The 16544-nt window shown below is 39.3% G+C and overlaps 3 protein-coding genes across 4 annotated transcripts; 1 reads left to right on the top strand and 2 right to left on the bottom strand.

The window, feature by feature from the left end:
• The first annotated feature begins 90 nt into the window (after positions 1-90).
• kraken lies at positions 91-2741 on the top strand. 2 transcript variants are annotated; one of them, XM_065224941.1, is made up of 3 exons: positions 91-526; positions 615-683; positions 1683-2741. In XM_065224941.1, exons 1-3 carry the CDS (start codon positions 451-453, stop codon positions 2531-2533), a joined length of 996 nt encoding a protein of 331 aa, XP_065081013.1. In that variant the 5' UTR covers positions 91-450; the 3' UTR covers positions 2534-2741. The 2 variants fall into 2 exon arrangements, with proteins under 2 accessions (XP_065081013.1, XP_065081014.1); XM_065224942.1 differs by having other exon boundaries at positions 91-536.
• Positions 2742-2845: 104 nt separating this feature from the next.
• Positions 2846-3327, bottom strand: LOC135703663 (uncharacterized). The gene is made up of 2 exons (XM_065224943.1): positions 3212-3327; positions 2846-3152 (listed from the first exon to the last, which is right to left on the bottom strand). Exons 1-2 carry the CDS (start codon positions 3307-3309, stop codon positions 2882-2884), a joined length of 369 nt encoding a protein of 122 aa, XP_065081015.1. The 5' UTR covers positions 3310-3327; the 3' UTR covers positions 2846-2881.
• A 9152-nt stretch (positions 3328-12479) lies between these two features.
• Positions 12480-13478, bottom strand: LOC135703690 (FACT complex subunit spt16-like). The gene is made up of 3 exons (XM_065224968.1): positions 13374-13478; positions 12972-13306; positions 12480-12657 (listed from the first exon to the last, which is right to left on the bottom strand). The coding sequence occupies exons 1-3, from the start codon at positions 13476-13478 to the stop codon at positions 12480-12482; spliced, it is 618 nt and encodes a 205-aa protein (XP_065081040.1).
• Positions 13479-16544: the final 3066 nt, after the last annotated feature.

Genomic DNA, 16544 nt, shown 5'->3' with positions numbered 1-16544 from the left:
CCTAGCTGTCTGGTTGCCTCCGTCGCCTCTCGTCTTTCTCTTGCTTGTTTTGAGAGCTGTCATTCGTTGGTCGAGTCGCGGTTGTAGTGGACGTATTTCGTGTGCGGTTGTTATTTGGTGCAGCCTGCAACCATCATATTGGATTTTGGAATCATTTTTAAAGTCGCAAGAGTGTTATGCTTTTTGGCAATATGAATGTTCCGGGCTGCTAATCGTCGTGCGTATTGAAACCTTTCAAGGATATCAACTTAAGTCATACACGGTCTAAACGCTTCACGTCACCAGTGATTGGAGTCCCTATTTTGAAAGGTCAATTTCGGTGACCAATTTATATGCAAATTTGCAACCCGAATTGCGTAATTGCTTGAAGTACCTAGCATTTTTGAGAATTCCTTTTCGACGGAGTATATTTCGGGGCAACGAATCGTGATATCGATTCCAGGGGACGAAATGAGTAGCGAACAAACATCCACATCAGCTGCATCAGCACAAGCGATCAATGGTTTCAGTTCCGCGACGATGGCAGGTGTGTGTTAGTATGTGAAAACGCATCCACTCGTACATGGTATTGATTGCAAGCTAAATGCATTCTTTTTCGTTTTTTTTTCTTTTAGCATCAAATGGAGCATTACAGAGATCCACGGAAGAAATCGAAATTTCAATGCCATGGGGCATCGTAGCTGGTGAGTAATGCCTTTTTTTTATGAATTTTGGCTGAGCGTCGTTTTGTTGTCATAGTCGCTTATCGTCGTTATCAGCGGCTTGTTATACTATAGGAATGAATTGGCACAAAGTGATCGACTGAAGGGTTCATGGTATTGGGTTGGGTTGTGGTTTGAGCGTCCTCTGAGCACGTGCTTGCCGGTTTGAGGATGTTGATAATCGACGACATCATGATACATAAACACTGCAGAAATTGAATTCAATATGGTGTGTTAGCGTGATAACTGGTATACGTTAAAGGTGGCTTTATTTATTCATATAGGTAGTAGCTAAGCAGTGTATACAAGAAATAAGATTACGCGTTTTTGCGATCGCCATAATCGCCTGTGTCGTAATTGTTTAGTTTATGGAGTGCTACCATACTTAAACAGTGGCGCGTGAATAAGGTGATGTGGTGGGTTGACTTTTAAAGTAGTTGCCAGGTATGGATTATCACTATCTATAGACGTGTTTTTGTAGCTAGTTGAGTTCTTGATAGTTTGTGATGGAATGGATAGTTAACCTTCCATTTTCATTAAATAAATTGTTGTTACGCTACTGTTATAAAATAAAAAATTAACTAGGAACGTGTTTTTACACTATGTTTGAGCAAAATAGGCTTTCAAATGAAGGTCTTAAGTTGTTGAGATTTCGGTAAAAAAAAAATACCGGACACGACGATCCATTCTGAGTGTGTAGGATGTAACGGAAGTAGTTGTCAGCTGATACTGCTTTGATTTAACTACATCCGCCACCTTATTTGCCGAGTTTAAACATTTCAATTTCTGGTGGTCTCTCTTAAACTCTCCTCGTACGTACACCCTTGTGGGTCCACAATCATGAATCAGCTGAAAACAATTTATAATGACTCTCACGCGTAGCTGTCATAGATAAAACTTTAAAACGGTATTTTCGTGAGGATTTTGGAAGCTTCCACCATGTATGCTAAAACTTTCTATACCATATCTTCAACTTTACAGGTAAATGGTGGGGCTCGCGTCTAAAGCAACCGGTTCTAGCCCTACACGGCTGGCAGGACAACGCCGGAACGTTCGACCGTCTCTGCCCACTGCTGCCGGACGAAATTCCCATCCTGGCAATCGATCTTCCCGGTCACGGTAAATCTGCTCACTATCCCAAGGGAATGCACTACTACATCTTTTGGGACGGAATCGCGCTGATCCGACGGATCGTGAAATACTTTGGCTGGGACAAGGTCACCCTACTGGGGCATTCGCTGGGCGGTGCGTTGAGTTTTATGTATGCAGCGGCATTTCCCGACGAGGTCGAAGGATTTATCAGTATTGACATTGCCGGGCCACCGGCACGAGACCACCACAAGCAGGCGGCCAATCTGGGTGACAGTATTGATAGGTTCCTGCGCTACGAATCGCTTCCGGAATCGAAAACACCTTGCTACGGGTACGATGATGCGATCGACGTGGTGCTAGCGGCGTACGATGGTTCAGTGGATCTGCAATCAGTGGAGGTGCTCATGCGACGGGGAATGGCTCCAGCCGCGGGACGTTTCAACAAGGAAGGATTCTATTTTGCCAGAGATTTGCGACTGAAGGTGTCTCTGATGGGGATGCTTTCGCTACCACAAGTTATTGCCCACGCTGAGAAGATCAAATGTAAGGTGCTCAACATAAGGGCCGTTCCGGGGATGCACTTTGACAACGCCGAGTACTACCCCAGTGTGATAGATGCTATGAAAAAGTCTTCTCGTAATGTAATATACCATGAAATTGCCGGGACACACCACATCCATTTGGTGAACCCGGAACGAATATCTCAACAAGTGACGGATTTCTTACTGGATAGAGATTAGTGTAAATTGTGCACCACATAAAATAATAAACCAAAATAGGATAGATATTTGTTGTACACGGTGCTGCTCCGTTGATCGGGTTTACCCGGAAAAGGTACAAACTATTCAAAGAATTTCCTTGATAACTTAGCAAATGAATTATTTATAAGCAAGCGTAGACTATTCCAATTTTAAATGCGGTGATGAGCAATAAACATCTTTCAACGTGGTTAAACCTTAGAAACAAATGACAAGGTGTGATATAATTTTTTGTACTGTACTATGGCAGAGCATGTAAAATATATGATTCGGTATATTTTCTGGCAAAATGGATCTTTTTTAATTAACTGATAATTCACAAAACCAAAGCTACACGTAGGTTGGGCCGTACGCTTTTCTGGTGGTGCAGGGTACCAGAGAGGTTTCCTTCAAATAATTTCCTATGGCTTTCTGAAGGATTGTTTCCAGAGGACTGAATGTGGCTCGGGATCGCAGGCGTGCTTTGGATACCTCCAGAGATTTGAGAAGCTCGAAGTTACGTTGCCTGGCTGACTCCAGCGATAGGCTCGGTCGTATCTTTTCCCGAATTTTATTAGCTTCCTTAGCCTCGGAGTTGAGCAGATTTTGTTCGTTATGGGTTCTATAATCGAAGCCGGTTTGAAATTCCAAAGCGATGGTAGGTATGTACTTTGTACTCACAGCAACTTCAGTTTTTCATCTAGTTCATACTCCATCAGTGCGTACCGATCGTTGATGTCGGAAATGAAATCGATCTCTTTTCTCACGCCTTCTGTCATGTTGAGTTTCGTTTTGAATACTGGAAATATTGCACTAAATATTATTTTCCTAATTTTTATTACCGATACCATGAATGATATCGGACCCTATCGGAGTATGATTTATCGATAATGTTTGCAGAAGGATGGTTGCTATGGGGTTGCTATGATAGAGTAGCTTTTTTCATTCTGGTACTACTTCGCGTGAGCTTTTATAGTGAATATGAGCACTTGGATAAGCTTTGCATTATGACAACTGAATTGGGTGCACTGAAAGCGAATCTTACTCAGAGAGCGAGTCATTATTACTCACTCGTATGGAGAAATTTTTAAAAACATAGCAGCATTGAGTTCCTGCAGTTTTTAGAAGTTTCTCCATACTTTTGAGTAGAAGTGAGGCCCTGATAGAAACGTCTACTCAATTTAGAGTGCAAGTAACGAATGAAGTTTTATTGAACTAACGCTTACAGCGGGAAATCCTGAATTCCTAACATTTTTCTATCTTCAAACAGCTTTGTGTTCGCTAGTGCTTTCGTGAATATATCTGCTGCCTGAAGGTTAGATGGGACATAATTCGATGTAATAGCTTTACAATCTAACTGATCTCGTACATAATGATGCCTTATGTCTATCTGCTTGCTTCTTGAAGAGTAGCCGACATCCTTCTCCGCAAGACTTAGACTTATTGCGCTCTTGTTATCGCAGTTGATTGGAACGGAAATTTCGACATCGTGAAGCTCTTGCAGGAATCCTCTCCGCCATGCCGCTTCCTTGGTGGCAGAAGAGAGTGCCATATATTCTGCCACGGTGAACTGCCTCTGCGATCTCCAAGAAATAGCACCTCCACTTTGCAGGAACACGTAGCCGGTAATGGAACGCCGAGTTTCGACGTCGTTCCCCCAACCCGTATCGCTGTATCCTTGGAAGTTCTGCTCGCAGTTGGCCCGATACACCAGCTTGTAGTCCTTTGTACCTTTCAGGTACCGTAGAATTCGTTTGGCTGCCGTTCAGTGGGCTGCTCCAGGTTCATGGCTGAAGCTACTGACGACTCTCACCGCATGGCTGATATCTGGCTGAGTGCACTGCGCCACAAACTGCAAACCACCGACTAGTTCCTTGAACGGAGTGCTTCTCATCTTCTCTTTCTCTTCCACAGATTCCGGTTGCATCACTTTCGTCAACTTTTAATATTTGAAGTTTATTCCTCCGGCAAAGTTTGGAATTTCCTGTTAATCCGCATACTGATTTCGTGCTACGAAAGCATACATTTAGGCTTTATCTTTCTCTATTGAATTTCAAAGGTTCACGCCTGATGGTTATGCTTTCCACACTAGGCGAGCTAGGTGGTAAGACCAAGGGTGGAGCAAGATCTAAGAAGTATGGGATGCTCAAGAATCTGTAGACAAGCAGCCATGAACCGAGTTAGTTGGCGTAATATTAGTAATGCAGGTCCTGAGGGACGTCGGACACTTTATTGATTATATTTTGAGCTACCATTGTATCCCTAAATTTAGCAGGACATGTCCTGATTTCCATGATATTGTATGCAATGCTGATTTATTTTCAAAGTTATTGAAATGTCTTAATTTTTAACGAAGAATAAAAAAAAAGCTCAAAAACATTATTTATGAGAATAATGTAGATTGGGTTCATTAGGAGTAAAGAGATAATTGCATATCCGTTGTTGCAACAGTTATTGTGTGGTTGGATTCGCTGGAGGAGGAATTGTGTAAAAATGACTAGAGAAAATTAAGCATCGAGAATGTGCTGTATTGATTTGGTGAGTACGTTCCAGTTGAAGATTGTTCTCTCTAAATATCCCTTTTTTGAATACGTTTCATTAATCAAACATTATTATATGCTGGGTTTGGGGGGGCAGCCTAAGGGTTTCAATGGATTTGTAGACTGGACAAGGGTTCGTGGATTTGCCAGTCCCTTTTCACGTGTTGATAGACGTACATCTTGTCGTTTGTCTTCCAAAGGTCTTCAATGAAGTTGATTCACCCTGCTGCAACAAACCATCAGGCAGAACTTTACAACCAGTGAAGTATCTGCAGTCATAGGTAATCCTTGCACTGATGGTGGGTTCTATTCACATCACATCACATCACAATTGCATATCCGTTGTTGCAACTGCATAAAATGGAGGCGAAATTCAAAATTCCGTAAATTTTGGTACTATTTTAAATTATTACATTGGCTGAAATCACCATCTCAGCTCCCCGGCGGTACATTAGTGAGGGCCGAGCTGTCAATTTATTGGGTATGCGTCAGAAAGCAGGTTTGGTATGCGTAAAGTGAAGCTGTTTAAAACGATGGGGATTTATGATGGAAAAAGGGTTTGCAATTTGCTGCCGCTGGAATCGAAATATGAAGTGTGTTTTTGTTTTGGAAAAAGGATCAATTTCAGATCTTTTTTTTTGAGTTATGGAGCCATATTGGCTTAAAAAGTGCTACCAAGGCTTGCGCCGAATGAAATCGTTGATTATTATTTCAGCGGAAGCTGAATTCAACCATTTTTACTTCGAAAATTCCCACTGTGTGATGTCTAAAAAAATCGAAATATTTTCAAAAGCTATTCTTTTAAGTTAACGTATTTCCGAAAACTAAAACATTTTTTGTAAATGTAGCTTGACAACTCAACCCTCCTCCTCCTCCACTTACTGTTTTAAATTCTGGTGTCGACAGGTTAGAAGACTTATTCTGGCATCCCTGCACCATTTCTTTAACCTTCTTAATGCATTTGGAAAGATTTACACAGTGTTTCCAAGATCCCAATGTAAGGTTAAAAAAGTGTGTTATTGAAAATGTTCTAATTTCCTACTCTGGGCTAGTGGCATTCTTACCTAAAATCTCATAAATTATATTAATATTAAAAAACACTCTTGTTTCTTTAGAATCACCCTTCGGTTTACATCACCCCTCAACGATAGGTATTTCAAGATAAAATTAAAAATTGTCCGAAATATGAATCAGAACAGTACTCCTTGGACCTTAATAGAGATTTTATTCAATAACCAACTAAGGTTGCATAATCTACTTTAGTATTTTTGGTAAAATGTCTACCGAACCCCTACTTTTGAAAGTTTTCCGAAATTCGTTCATCAGCATCAGTATGGGGATGATTGTTGTCCGCCTTGTTGTCGCCAATCGAAAGTAATAACCGAAAACCTTCAAGAAATCCCCTGCGCCGATGATAAACTATGCACTTGAACAAATATTGAGTCGCTTTATTTCGTGTAGATTCGTTTGTTCATTGCCATGACTCGTGGAACAGCACCGTGTTTTATCGGTTAAGTGTCATCAGAAGCAAGCAATTTTTTCTATTACGTAACCGGATGATTGCAAAATTGTGCTTCATGTCATGTCCTTGATTGTACGATTTGGTATTTCCTGGAATTTTGAGTTTGGCAGTTCTTAATATGACATTGAAACACGATGGCCATGGCTACATTCATTTACAGTGCACTGCTGCAGCCTCTGAGGCTACAGATGAACTCCGCCTAATGCATTCCAAACAAAACATACGAAAGGCACGCAGGTCGGTCTGGTCTAGGGAAATATTCCATGTAGGTCCAGCTGTTCCAAGCCGCCCCAATAGTTTACGTTACATCGAGTGGTGGAGAGTAGCGTGCATGTCATTACATCATTATCGGGAAGTGTGGGTGACCAAACAAGTGTTCTATTCCATACTCGATAAGATGAAAACACAATGACTAGCGTGGTGGTTGGGGGTCTATCGCCGTTGAGTCTTGAAGCATCATCAACTTGTGGAAAATTGATACGAATCATGCTACCGTGCTTCAGTCCTGTAAGCTACGTAAGACGACGATCGTGTACCTAAGGTGTTCCAGTGTGCCACCTTCTTTCACGGAGTCATTTGTTTGATAAGACGACACGTTTGTATAAATTTAAAATATCGCTCGTTCGTACTTTCATTCAGTAGTCGGCCTCAACGTGGATAATATCGGAAAAGTCGTGTCTCGGTTTACATAGTAGAATCCGTTGAATTTGGTGTTTTTTTGTGGTTTAGAACGCGTTTTTGCGGAACCACGTGGGGTTGAAGACATGCTGTGAAGTGACATCGATCTGTGTGGCGTTTGCTGTTGGAATGCCTGCCAGATTAAGAAGAATCCGAGTTACTTAAGCCCAACGTACAGAAACTTGAATCTGAAGCCCATTGAGTGGCGCGCATGAAGTTTGTTCGTTTGGCTCGAGTTATGCGGATTCTTTGTATCAACGAATCGAAGGATATGGATCGTGATGATAGCTAAAAGTGTGATTGTGTTCGCCATGTGCTCATCATTTCCACGTCAGCGCATCTCAATAGGACGGATTTTGTGGAATGCGTTACTTGATGTTGCGACACTTGTGCAAACAATTATGTATATGAAGTGAGTAGACTCTGTAGAACCTGCTCGCTTTTCGGATGGCAGCAATTAACTTACTTTCACGTGGAAGCAAATTCATATCAAGTTGAACATGCAAGTCTAATCAATTGCATTGTGGTGCCAATATGCTCGAAGTGGAGTTTTGAAAATGCATTACCTGCATGCTTTTCGTGATGAACTATGGAACAATGGGTAATTAGAAGACTATGGTGCGATATCGGTTCTTGAAAAAAATAATTAAGGGAATGTATTTTGACTTTGTTAGTGAGGGAAATTGCTCGCATAAAGTTTCTGAAAATATTATTTCGTTGATTTCAGTTCTATCGTCATACTTAGGGAATTTCCATAAACTACGAATACGTTTTTTGAGCGATTTAAACCTCCTTCCATTTATTCATAAAAACATTGATGTTTTATATGTATCTTAGACACTTGTTAAGCACCCTCATTATACAGTGTACCACCTTAAATTGTAGAAAAAAAAACAGCTTTAAAAGCACAATTTCAAAAGATACGTTTATGAATTTCTGGCTGCTGAATCATCATAAATTTATCAATTATTGGTACAGTGTTGGGCTTATTTGGATGCGTTTATTAAAAGTAAGAGCTATTTGAGAAAAACGCCTGTTCCTTGAAAAACCAAAATATCTTGAAATATAATGAACAATCTTAAAAAAAATTTGCTCGGTTTTAGTCATAATAAAGATCATTTATATTCCACTGATTTTACTAAAATTCATCCACTAGGTAAAAAGTTGAAAATCGTGCGAATTACTAAAGTAAATCTAACTTCATACAGGTTATTCCTATAATGTCCAAAACTAAAACGATAAATCAATAAACATATGTTTAACCACCAGTCAAAATTAAAAAAAAATATATCTATTCAGAATGTTTTCAAAAATGTTCCACGTTTCAGGGTGTACGCTCAATTTTGCGATACACTGTATGTTTACGTAGTGTATGAACTGCTCCTTAGATAATAGTGTCAGTAGCTGCGGCTGTAGTAAGATGCAAACTCTTGCAAACCATTCAAACACGGCACCGACGAAGGCGATGACGACACGTTCGGAGAACTTTGAGATTTGAGCGTAATTGCTTTTGTAAACAAACACGTGTCCCAAACCCGTATTTAGGAAGACAAAAATGTTTACGCCCAAACCGTCAGTTTTAGGTAATATGGTTTCTTAGGGAAAGTTGCTTCATATTTTTTGTTCAATCTTTTTATGTTCGTAAAATTAGGATGGTCCATAAAATTGGTGAATTAAAAATACAAACTTTTTTATTATTTGAGATAGACCAAAGCAGTGTTCTAAACAGTTGTAGAATAATCAATTCAAAGCAACTTTGTTGAAGACACAACGTTTTTATCTCTTATGGTTCATGAGTTATGATTCTTTTAAACAAGTAGGTTAGGGTGGCCACTAAAATCGGTTTTCTTTGAATAACTTTTCATGCGTTAATTTCTCGTAAAAACATTGTTCTGATTACATTTAGAACTTTTGATGATACGTATTTTTGCTCAAGCAACTAGGTTACTATCTTTTTGATTAGAAATTTAAAGGCTATTTTCTTCGAAAAAATGGCTCTTTTCAATTGTGAATATCTCAAAATGGAGCAAACCGATATTCAAACATAATTTCATTGGAAACATCGTTTTTTCTTCATTTTTGGTAAAAAACTGCAAAAGCTTTTTCTGTTTAAAGCATTTAATTTAATTAAAAAAAGGTAATATTTTCAGCAAAAACTAGCCAAAACTTTTCAAGTAAAAGAGATAACTTTAGCAAAAATATGCGTCATAAAAAGTTCTTAAAGGATCTAGTATAAAAATTTCACGAGAAATAACGTAATAACGTATAAAAAGATATTTAAATAATGCCGATTGTCTAGGGGCCACCCTAACCTGCTTGTTAAAAAAAAAATCATAACTCATAAACCATAAGAGATACATATATGGTGCGTGTGTGTATGTGTGTGGTTGGTGTGCTTTGAAAAAAGGCATTGTAAAGCTTGCTACAGTATACACCGCAGATTATATAACTTAGAAACGGATATTTTCCAAAGAACACTTTACTTGTTATTCCTAATTTCAACATCTTTCGCAAAAAATCGCAAAACACATTAAAGCCTGTCTGAAAGCTAACTTTTCTAGTTATTTTTTGGTTACTAAAGGATAGTGGGTGGGCGTTGTTTGTTAATTTATTTGACAAGGCTCAAACGAATTAACTTTACAGAGCCGAGGATTCTTGGTCACTAAACAAAACATCGTAAAACTATAGTCAACAGTTACAACACAATAAACCATTTATCTTCCGCTATTCAAAAAGCCTCCTCCACAGAACTGGAGCCGCGTCCAGTGGTTTCATTTTATGGCAGTTACGCCAACAGGAGTCAGAGTGCTTCCATTGCAGCAATGGACGCAAAACGTGGTCAGCACTCACACACTCATCATTAAATGGTTGCTTTCCAAAATCGACGACGCATCGATCAAAAGAACTGCTGATGAAGAACAATGAGGAGGACCACACAATGGTTGCTGCCGAGAAAACAGATGATCGCGTTGCACACATCGAGAGTGGCCTGCTTTTGTCGACAGCCGAGTGAACACTAGTGGGCAGATGTGTCCGTCATATGTTTTGCTTAGTCTAAATGTGGAAAAGTATATGTTTGCTATTATTTTATTAGAAATTGTCACTTAAAACAGTGCAGACACTCTTTTTTACTATACATTTTACGTGAAATAAGCCGAGGAACATTTCTTCTCAAGCAACCAAGTTGATAAACACATTATTTTTTGCTATATTTGAGCAAAACAGTAACAAGAAACATTACGATTATTTTTTCAAAAATTTGTGATATCGCTACATTATAGCAATCATAAAAAAATGCAATCAACATAACTGCACAAATCATACAATTTAAGATACTCTTAACATGTAAAAATGATAACAAAATATTGAAATAAAAAACATCAACTTTAATTTTTGAGGTTTTGGCCAGCCAGGAACCACTGCGCCTTGGTCAGAAACTGACCACTTCCTCAGTGGTATCCAAAACATATCCGGATGTAATCAATCCAAATGACTTCCATTAAGCTGGTTTTTGAATTCTCATGTGATTGGATGTATCGCATGTTGGATTTTGACTCAAAGTCAGAAACTGGCCACTGCCCCGAGGGTACCTGGAATATGTCCAGATGTGACCAGTGTAGATCAATTCGGTTAAGTGGTTGTCGAGAAACAAGACTTAGTTCCCAAAGTACGTGCTTTTTGGACCTTGTTCCGGCAACATTTCTGGAACCAGATGACCGATTTAAAAAAGAATATTAAGAATTTAATTTAAAAAAACCAGAATAAGAAAATAAATAACAAGGGATGAAAATATTAATATTTTGGAAAAATTAAATATATAATCTTACATTAAATAGATTTATGCTTGTATTTTAGTTATGATCGCGTAACTGTCCAATATTAATAAAGCAATCATTATTGGCAGCCGCGGTTACCGTAGTCGTTGAATTTTCTGTGATAGTCGACTGTACTTGCTTTCGAAATTTGCAAAATAAGCTATTAAAGTACAGTACCTGTTTCAGGCGGCTGGTTCGGAATCACACCGACAGTTCGCTTACCGGAGGACAAGAAGAAGGACCAATGTTTCAGGCGGCTGGTTCGGAATCATTCGCTCACCTGAGGACGGGAAGAAGGGCCAATGTTTCAGGCGGCTGGTTCGGAATCACACCGACAGTTCGCTGACCTGGGGTCGTGGCTGTAACTTCTTCGCACAAATTACCGTAGGAACTCTTCTTTGTAAAGGTTCTTGAAAGGAAACTGGTTTCTACAGTGGTTGTTAGGATAATCAAAATTTTTGATTGAAGTCTTCCTCATGGCTTACTAGTTTCCAACAGTACCAATCTAAAATGTCATATGACAATCTCTGTCATACGACACAGACGCCGAAGATCGTCAGGTATTTATGTATTTTAGTTTTTCTCATAATAAGAGCTGCTAATGTTGTGCTTGTGTGAATTCTGAAAATAGCATGCATCGATGTTCTAGTAATTACAAGGGATAAGTCACTCAGCACAGTGTGCAGAAAGTAGACTCGACATAGCTTGGGCACATCCATCGGCACACTTTCGGCACAATCTCGTAGGCATTGGATTGTTCATTAAATAAAATAGGAGCACTGCTGGTCAGTTGTCATTGAAGTTGTTCACAACATTACGTGCTGTTTGACTGTGTATTTCAGAAACATACTCTAATTGAATATACTAGAGGAACTCAGACCAGCAATTCACTTGTGTTCAAATGCAAGAGCAATTTGGATGGATTGAATCATGCAATGGTGGCGGTTGGATACGAAAAACTCAAAGGAGAAGATTAAAGGCTAATCAAGAACTCTTGGTCCAACTACTGAGGCAACGAAGGATATGCTTTGATGGCGGTGAAGGATAACAACTGTGGCCTTACCACCAATGCGACGTATGTAAATTTGAGGTGAGATTTCGGTTTAAATTTGAATTAAGTAAAAGAGTAGTTTTATTTTCGGATATGCGTCATCTTATACGAGATGAAATAAATGGTTTTCGATTTTGTAACAAAAATAAAAGTTAATTATGTTGAGTGGAAGCATTAAATATTTCGTGTGATTGTGCCGTGAAAAGTAGTCGGTCAATTGGTCGTCTAGCAAACCAAACTCATTTGAACAATACCGAAGTAATTTTCACGGCACAATCACACGGAATTTTTATTGCTTCTACGCAACTTACAATTTTTAACCTGAATTTCACTTGTTGAGGTACTACGATCGAATTCTCCCGGAACTAGAACCCGCTGGTAAAATCGAACGTCTTAGATTGAGATCCTTCTTCTTGGCATAAACCATTCCGACGTCGAAAACCTCCGAGAGCTTCTTGCCCGGAATCATCACCTTCAGCAGTAGCTCTTCTAGATTGAGCAGTAAGGTGTAGTGCTTCTGACTAGCAACGTTCGGACGACATTGGAGTAGTAGGACTTGTAACGACAGATCCAAAGTGCAGATAGTTCTTGTCGCTGAATGCACTGAACTTCAAGCTGTAATTGCCACCCGACTAATCGCCGGGTAGCACATGTCAACTAGTTGGTGTCCACACCGGAGACGTACCTTTTATCCGTCAGTGCCTGCTCGACACCCTCCGACAGTTTGGCATATTTACTTTCTTATCAACATCCATAATCTCCATGATGTGATCCTTGAGGTACTTTTAGAATACGTCTATCGTCTGATGGTGGAGTCCTCCTTGGCATGATGTACGCAATCGGAACGCTGATGCCCACCGTGTCGAAGCTCTTGTCCTTGCTGAAGGCTCGCCACGATACACAGAATTCACCCGGGAAGTTGTTCTTGGAGAAGACACCCAACGTTTTGCCATCATTGGATGCCTTAATCGCCTCCCACAGCTTTCCAAAATTGACCTTGTCGTTGTCGTTCTTTTCCCGAACCAACAGCTTCACCGACGGAATGCCCTCCTCACCGTCTCTCTCGATCAGCTTCAGGAAATCAACCTTCTTCTTGCTGGTCAGGAAAAAGATTGACTTTTCGCACAGCACCGTAATCGTATCGATCAGCTCGTATCCCAGCAGCCAGGTCTTCAGCGAGGTTGATTTGCTGTAAATGGTTTCCTCGTGTATGGACCGCCGTCAGAATGCAATCCACCTTCTGCAGCGAATCATCATGGGAAAACACTGGTTCCTTCCAGCTGGCATAGAGGCGTTTTATTCGTCGGTAGAAGAAATCCTTATTGAGCACGATATTCGACATTTCCGGGGCCGTTGCGATTGCAAACCTAAACATTCAAGCTGTCAGAAATACTGGGTTGCTAAATATACCATACTATTCGTATTTTTTGAAAAATCGTGGCTTGCTCTATGCCCGGCACTGCCGGAATAATCGGCACACCAACGGTACACTTGCGGCACACTGAGAAAAATATTGACCCAAGATTGGTGTGCAGAGTGATATTGTGAGTGAGTAATTACATTTCTGTTCAGAAATAGTTTAATTTAAACAACATTGAGGAACTAGAACTAAATTACACACTATCTTTTATTGTCATTTGATATTTTTCTTTTTGCTCGAGACGACGGTAGAGCACGAGCGTACGAATACAAACAGACTGTCGCGCAAGACAACGAAGCGAGTGTACACAGCAAAAAATAAATTTTAATATTAGATCCAAGAGGATGCTTCTTCTTCTTTCTTCTTCCTCGCATTTCAAGCTTATTACGTATGGCATATATTAGCTTATTGCGTGCTCCCAACTTAGTGTTCTAGATGCACTTCCACAGTTATTAATTGAGAGCTTTCGATGCCTGTACCATTTTTGCATTAGTATAATTGTGTGGCAAGTACAATCATACTCTATGCCCAGGGAAGTCGAGATATTTTTCAACCCGAAAAATTCCTAGACCGGAACGGGAATCGAACCCAGCCACCTCCAGCATGGTCTTGCTTTGTAGCTGTGCCTTTACCGACTGAGCTAAGGGAGGTCCCATCCAAGAGGATGCACTTCAATCATATCAAAAATCTCATGTAATTTTTATAGCCACAAAAATAAACAAATGCAGTAAAAGCAGCGTAATGTCAGTTCATGCACTGTATTAATGATAATTTTATCCTTTTTGGCAAGTAATATTACACCATATTTTTGATACGATTGAAGTGCATCCACTTTGATGTGATATCAATATTATTTTTTTTCTGTGTGGTAAAAATCGTCACCTGTTTCAACTACTGATTGGCAGCACTCTCTTGAAGTAGTTTTTTTGCCCTTTAGAAAAACTAGATTATAATTAAAATTAAAATTAATTAAACAAATATTTTAGAATACTTTCAGACATTTCAAATTTGTGTGTTGTCAAAATCATGTAGTTCTTAATTTGCTGATTGGATAGCTCCAGTATGTAAACATTAGGGTGGTTCAATATATAGATTTTGCTCCACTCCGCTCAATCGATTAAAAATCAACTCCTGATCATTAGATAACTAATTATCTTGAAGTTCCTTCAGAAAGTGATCTTCAGCAAAATTGTAGCTGACATAATTTCACATAAGAACATATAACAAGCTTACCCTTATATTATGGAAAATAGCTAGGACGATGAGAACAAAAAGTTCATTTTACCCACAGTAATTCCCATATAAATTTCAAAGGGCCAGTGCAGTATGAGATCGCAATCAAATTAATCGATTGAGCAAGGTGGAGTAACATTGATATTTTGAACCACCCTAGTAAACATATTGAAAGGCTTAAAATGTGGTGCTAACGAGCAAACATATTATTCTGTCTCATATCCCATGAATTTAGTCCTTATGGAAAATTCCCGTCTTTGTAAGTTCTTTTTGATGATGATAACATTAGTGAAAATAGCTCAGTAGGTGTCTCATACAAATAAAAATATAGTTCTGATCCTGACCATAAGAAAAGTTCCCGTATCTCTTCTTCTTATTCGCATTTCAAGCTTATTGCTTAGCGCATATTAGCTTATTGCGTGCTCTCAACTTAGTGTTCTAAATGCACTTCCACAGTTATTAATTGAGAGCTTTCGATAGCAATTACCAATGCATGAATTTGTATATTGTGTGGCAATATACAAAATTTCCAACCCGAAAGATTCCCTCGACCGGACCGGGAATCGAACCCGTCGCCTCCGGCTTGGTAATACCGTGTCTTTACTGACTAGGCAATGAGGCCCCAGTTCCTGTATCTAACCTTATCTAATAAAGAAAGATAAAGATAAGATAAGTTCCCGCATCCAGCACATACATAATATTATGATCGTTACTACACTGAGCGAAATAAATACAAGGACAAGACTCAAAAGGCTTCCATTGCGTTTATAGTTTCTGTAACCTGAGTTTTTGGTGAATATTCTAGAATTTACTTAAAATACTACTTAAAATACTTGTGATGCAGACTCTAGATTAATTATTAAAAATAAATTAAAACTCTTCCACTGGAAATAAGTATAAGGACAACATTAAAATTTCAACAAAAACGTAGTTTATTACATAAAATAAACAGTGATTAATAATGAGTTGCTCCTCCCTTGTTTTTAAAGACCTCCATCAGTCGTCTCGGCATTGAAGTAATGTTCGATTTTAGAACATCATTGTCCAACTTGTTCCATTTTTATTTTCCAATAGCAGATTGGAGTTGAAGAACGGTGTCAAACATACGCCCATGTTTGAAAACATTTCGGGAAAGTAGTCTCCAAACATTCTCAAATGGATTGAGATCTGGGCCATGCACCATGTTCAAACTGCTGGCCATTCGAGAACAGTTACGTGCAGAATGGCAAGTGGCGTTTTCCTGCTGAAATAACATATTTTTTGTTTATTAATTTATTTGATAAGGCACAACCGAATTAACTTTACAGAGCCGAGGATTCTTGTTCACTATAAAATACATATTAAAACTATAGTCAAAAGGTACAACACAATAAACACTTTATCTTCCGCTATCCAATAAACCTCCTCCACCAGAACGGGAGCCGCTTGCAGTGGTTTAATTGTATGGCAGATTCGCCAACGGGGGTCAGAGCGCTTCTATTGCTGCAATGGACGCAAAACGTGGTCAGCACACACACATTCATCACGAAACCGTTGCTTTCCAAAGTCGAGCATACACCTTCCGGTCGTATGAAACAGGTCATAAACTATCCAAATCCGTCCATACAATTTTTTGTTTTGAATTTCTGTATGGCAAAATAGTGAACTTTTCGTGAACATTAACGGCAAAGAACACACCAACACTGGGAGACCGTGAGTTCCTGCCCACCTGTCATATTTCCATCTCGTATCCGGTCCATCTACTTTGAATTTATT

The sequence above is a fragment of the Ochlerotatus camptorhynchus genome, unplaced genomic scaffold (assembly GCF_037179485.1).
Source record: "Ochlerotatus camptorhynchus isolate MF236.1 unplaced genomic scaffold, CSIRO-AGI_Acam_v1.1 ptg000220l, whole genome shotgun sequence".
NCBI lineage: Eukaryota > Metazoa > Arthropoda > Insecta > Diptera > Culicidae > Ochlerotatus > Ochlerotatus camptorhynchus.
The sequence above is the reverse complement of the archived record's forward strand: the minus strand, read 5'-3'. Positions and strand labels throughout refer to the sequence as shown.

Coding starts and splice junctions, on each gene's coding strand:
- kraken (XM_065224941.1), top strand. CDS start 451: ATGAGTAGCGAACAAACATCCACATCAGCTGCATCAGCACAAGCGATC. Junction 527..614: donor CAGTTCCGCGACGATGGCAG/GTGTGTGTTAGT, acceptor TTTTTCTTTTAG/CATCAAATGGAGCATTACAG. Junction 684..1,682: donor GCCATGGGGCATCGTAGCTG/GTGAGTAATGCC, acceptor TCAACTTTACAG/GTAAATGGTGGGGCTCGCGT.
- LOC135703690 (XM_065224968.1), bottom strand. CDS start 13,478: ATGTCGAATATCGTGCTCAATAAGGATTTCTTCTACCGACGAATAAAA. Junction 13,307..13,373: donor ATGATGATTCGCTGCAGAAG/GTGGATTGCATT, acceptor ACCTCGCTGAAG/ACCTGGCTGCTGGGATACGA. Junction 12,658..12,971: donor GGCATCAGCGTTCCGATTGC/GTACATCATGCC, acceptor GAACGTTGCTAG/TCAGAAGCACTACACCTTAC.
- LOC135703663 (XM_065224943.1), bottom strand. CDS start 3,309: ATGACAGAAGGCGTGAGAAAAGAGATCGATTTCATTTCCGACATCAAC. Junction 3,153..3,211: donor GATGAAAAACTGAAGTTGCT/GTGAGTACAAAG, acceptor CTTCGATTATAG/AACCCATAACGAACAAAATC.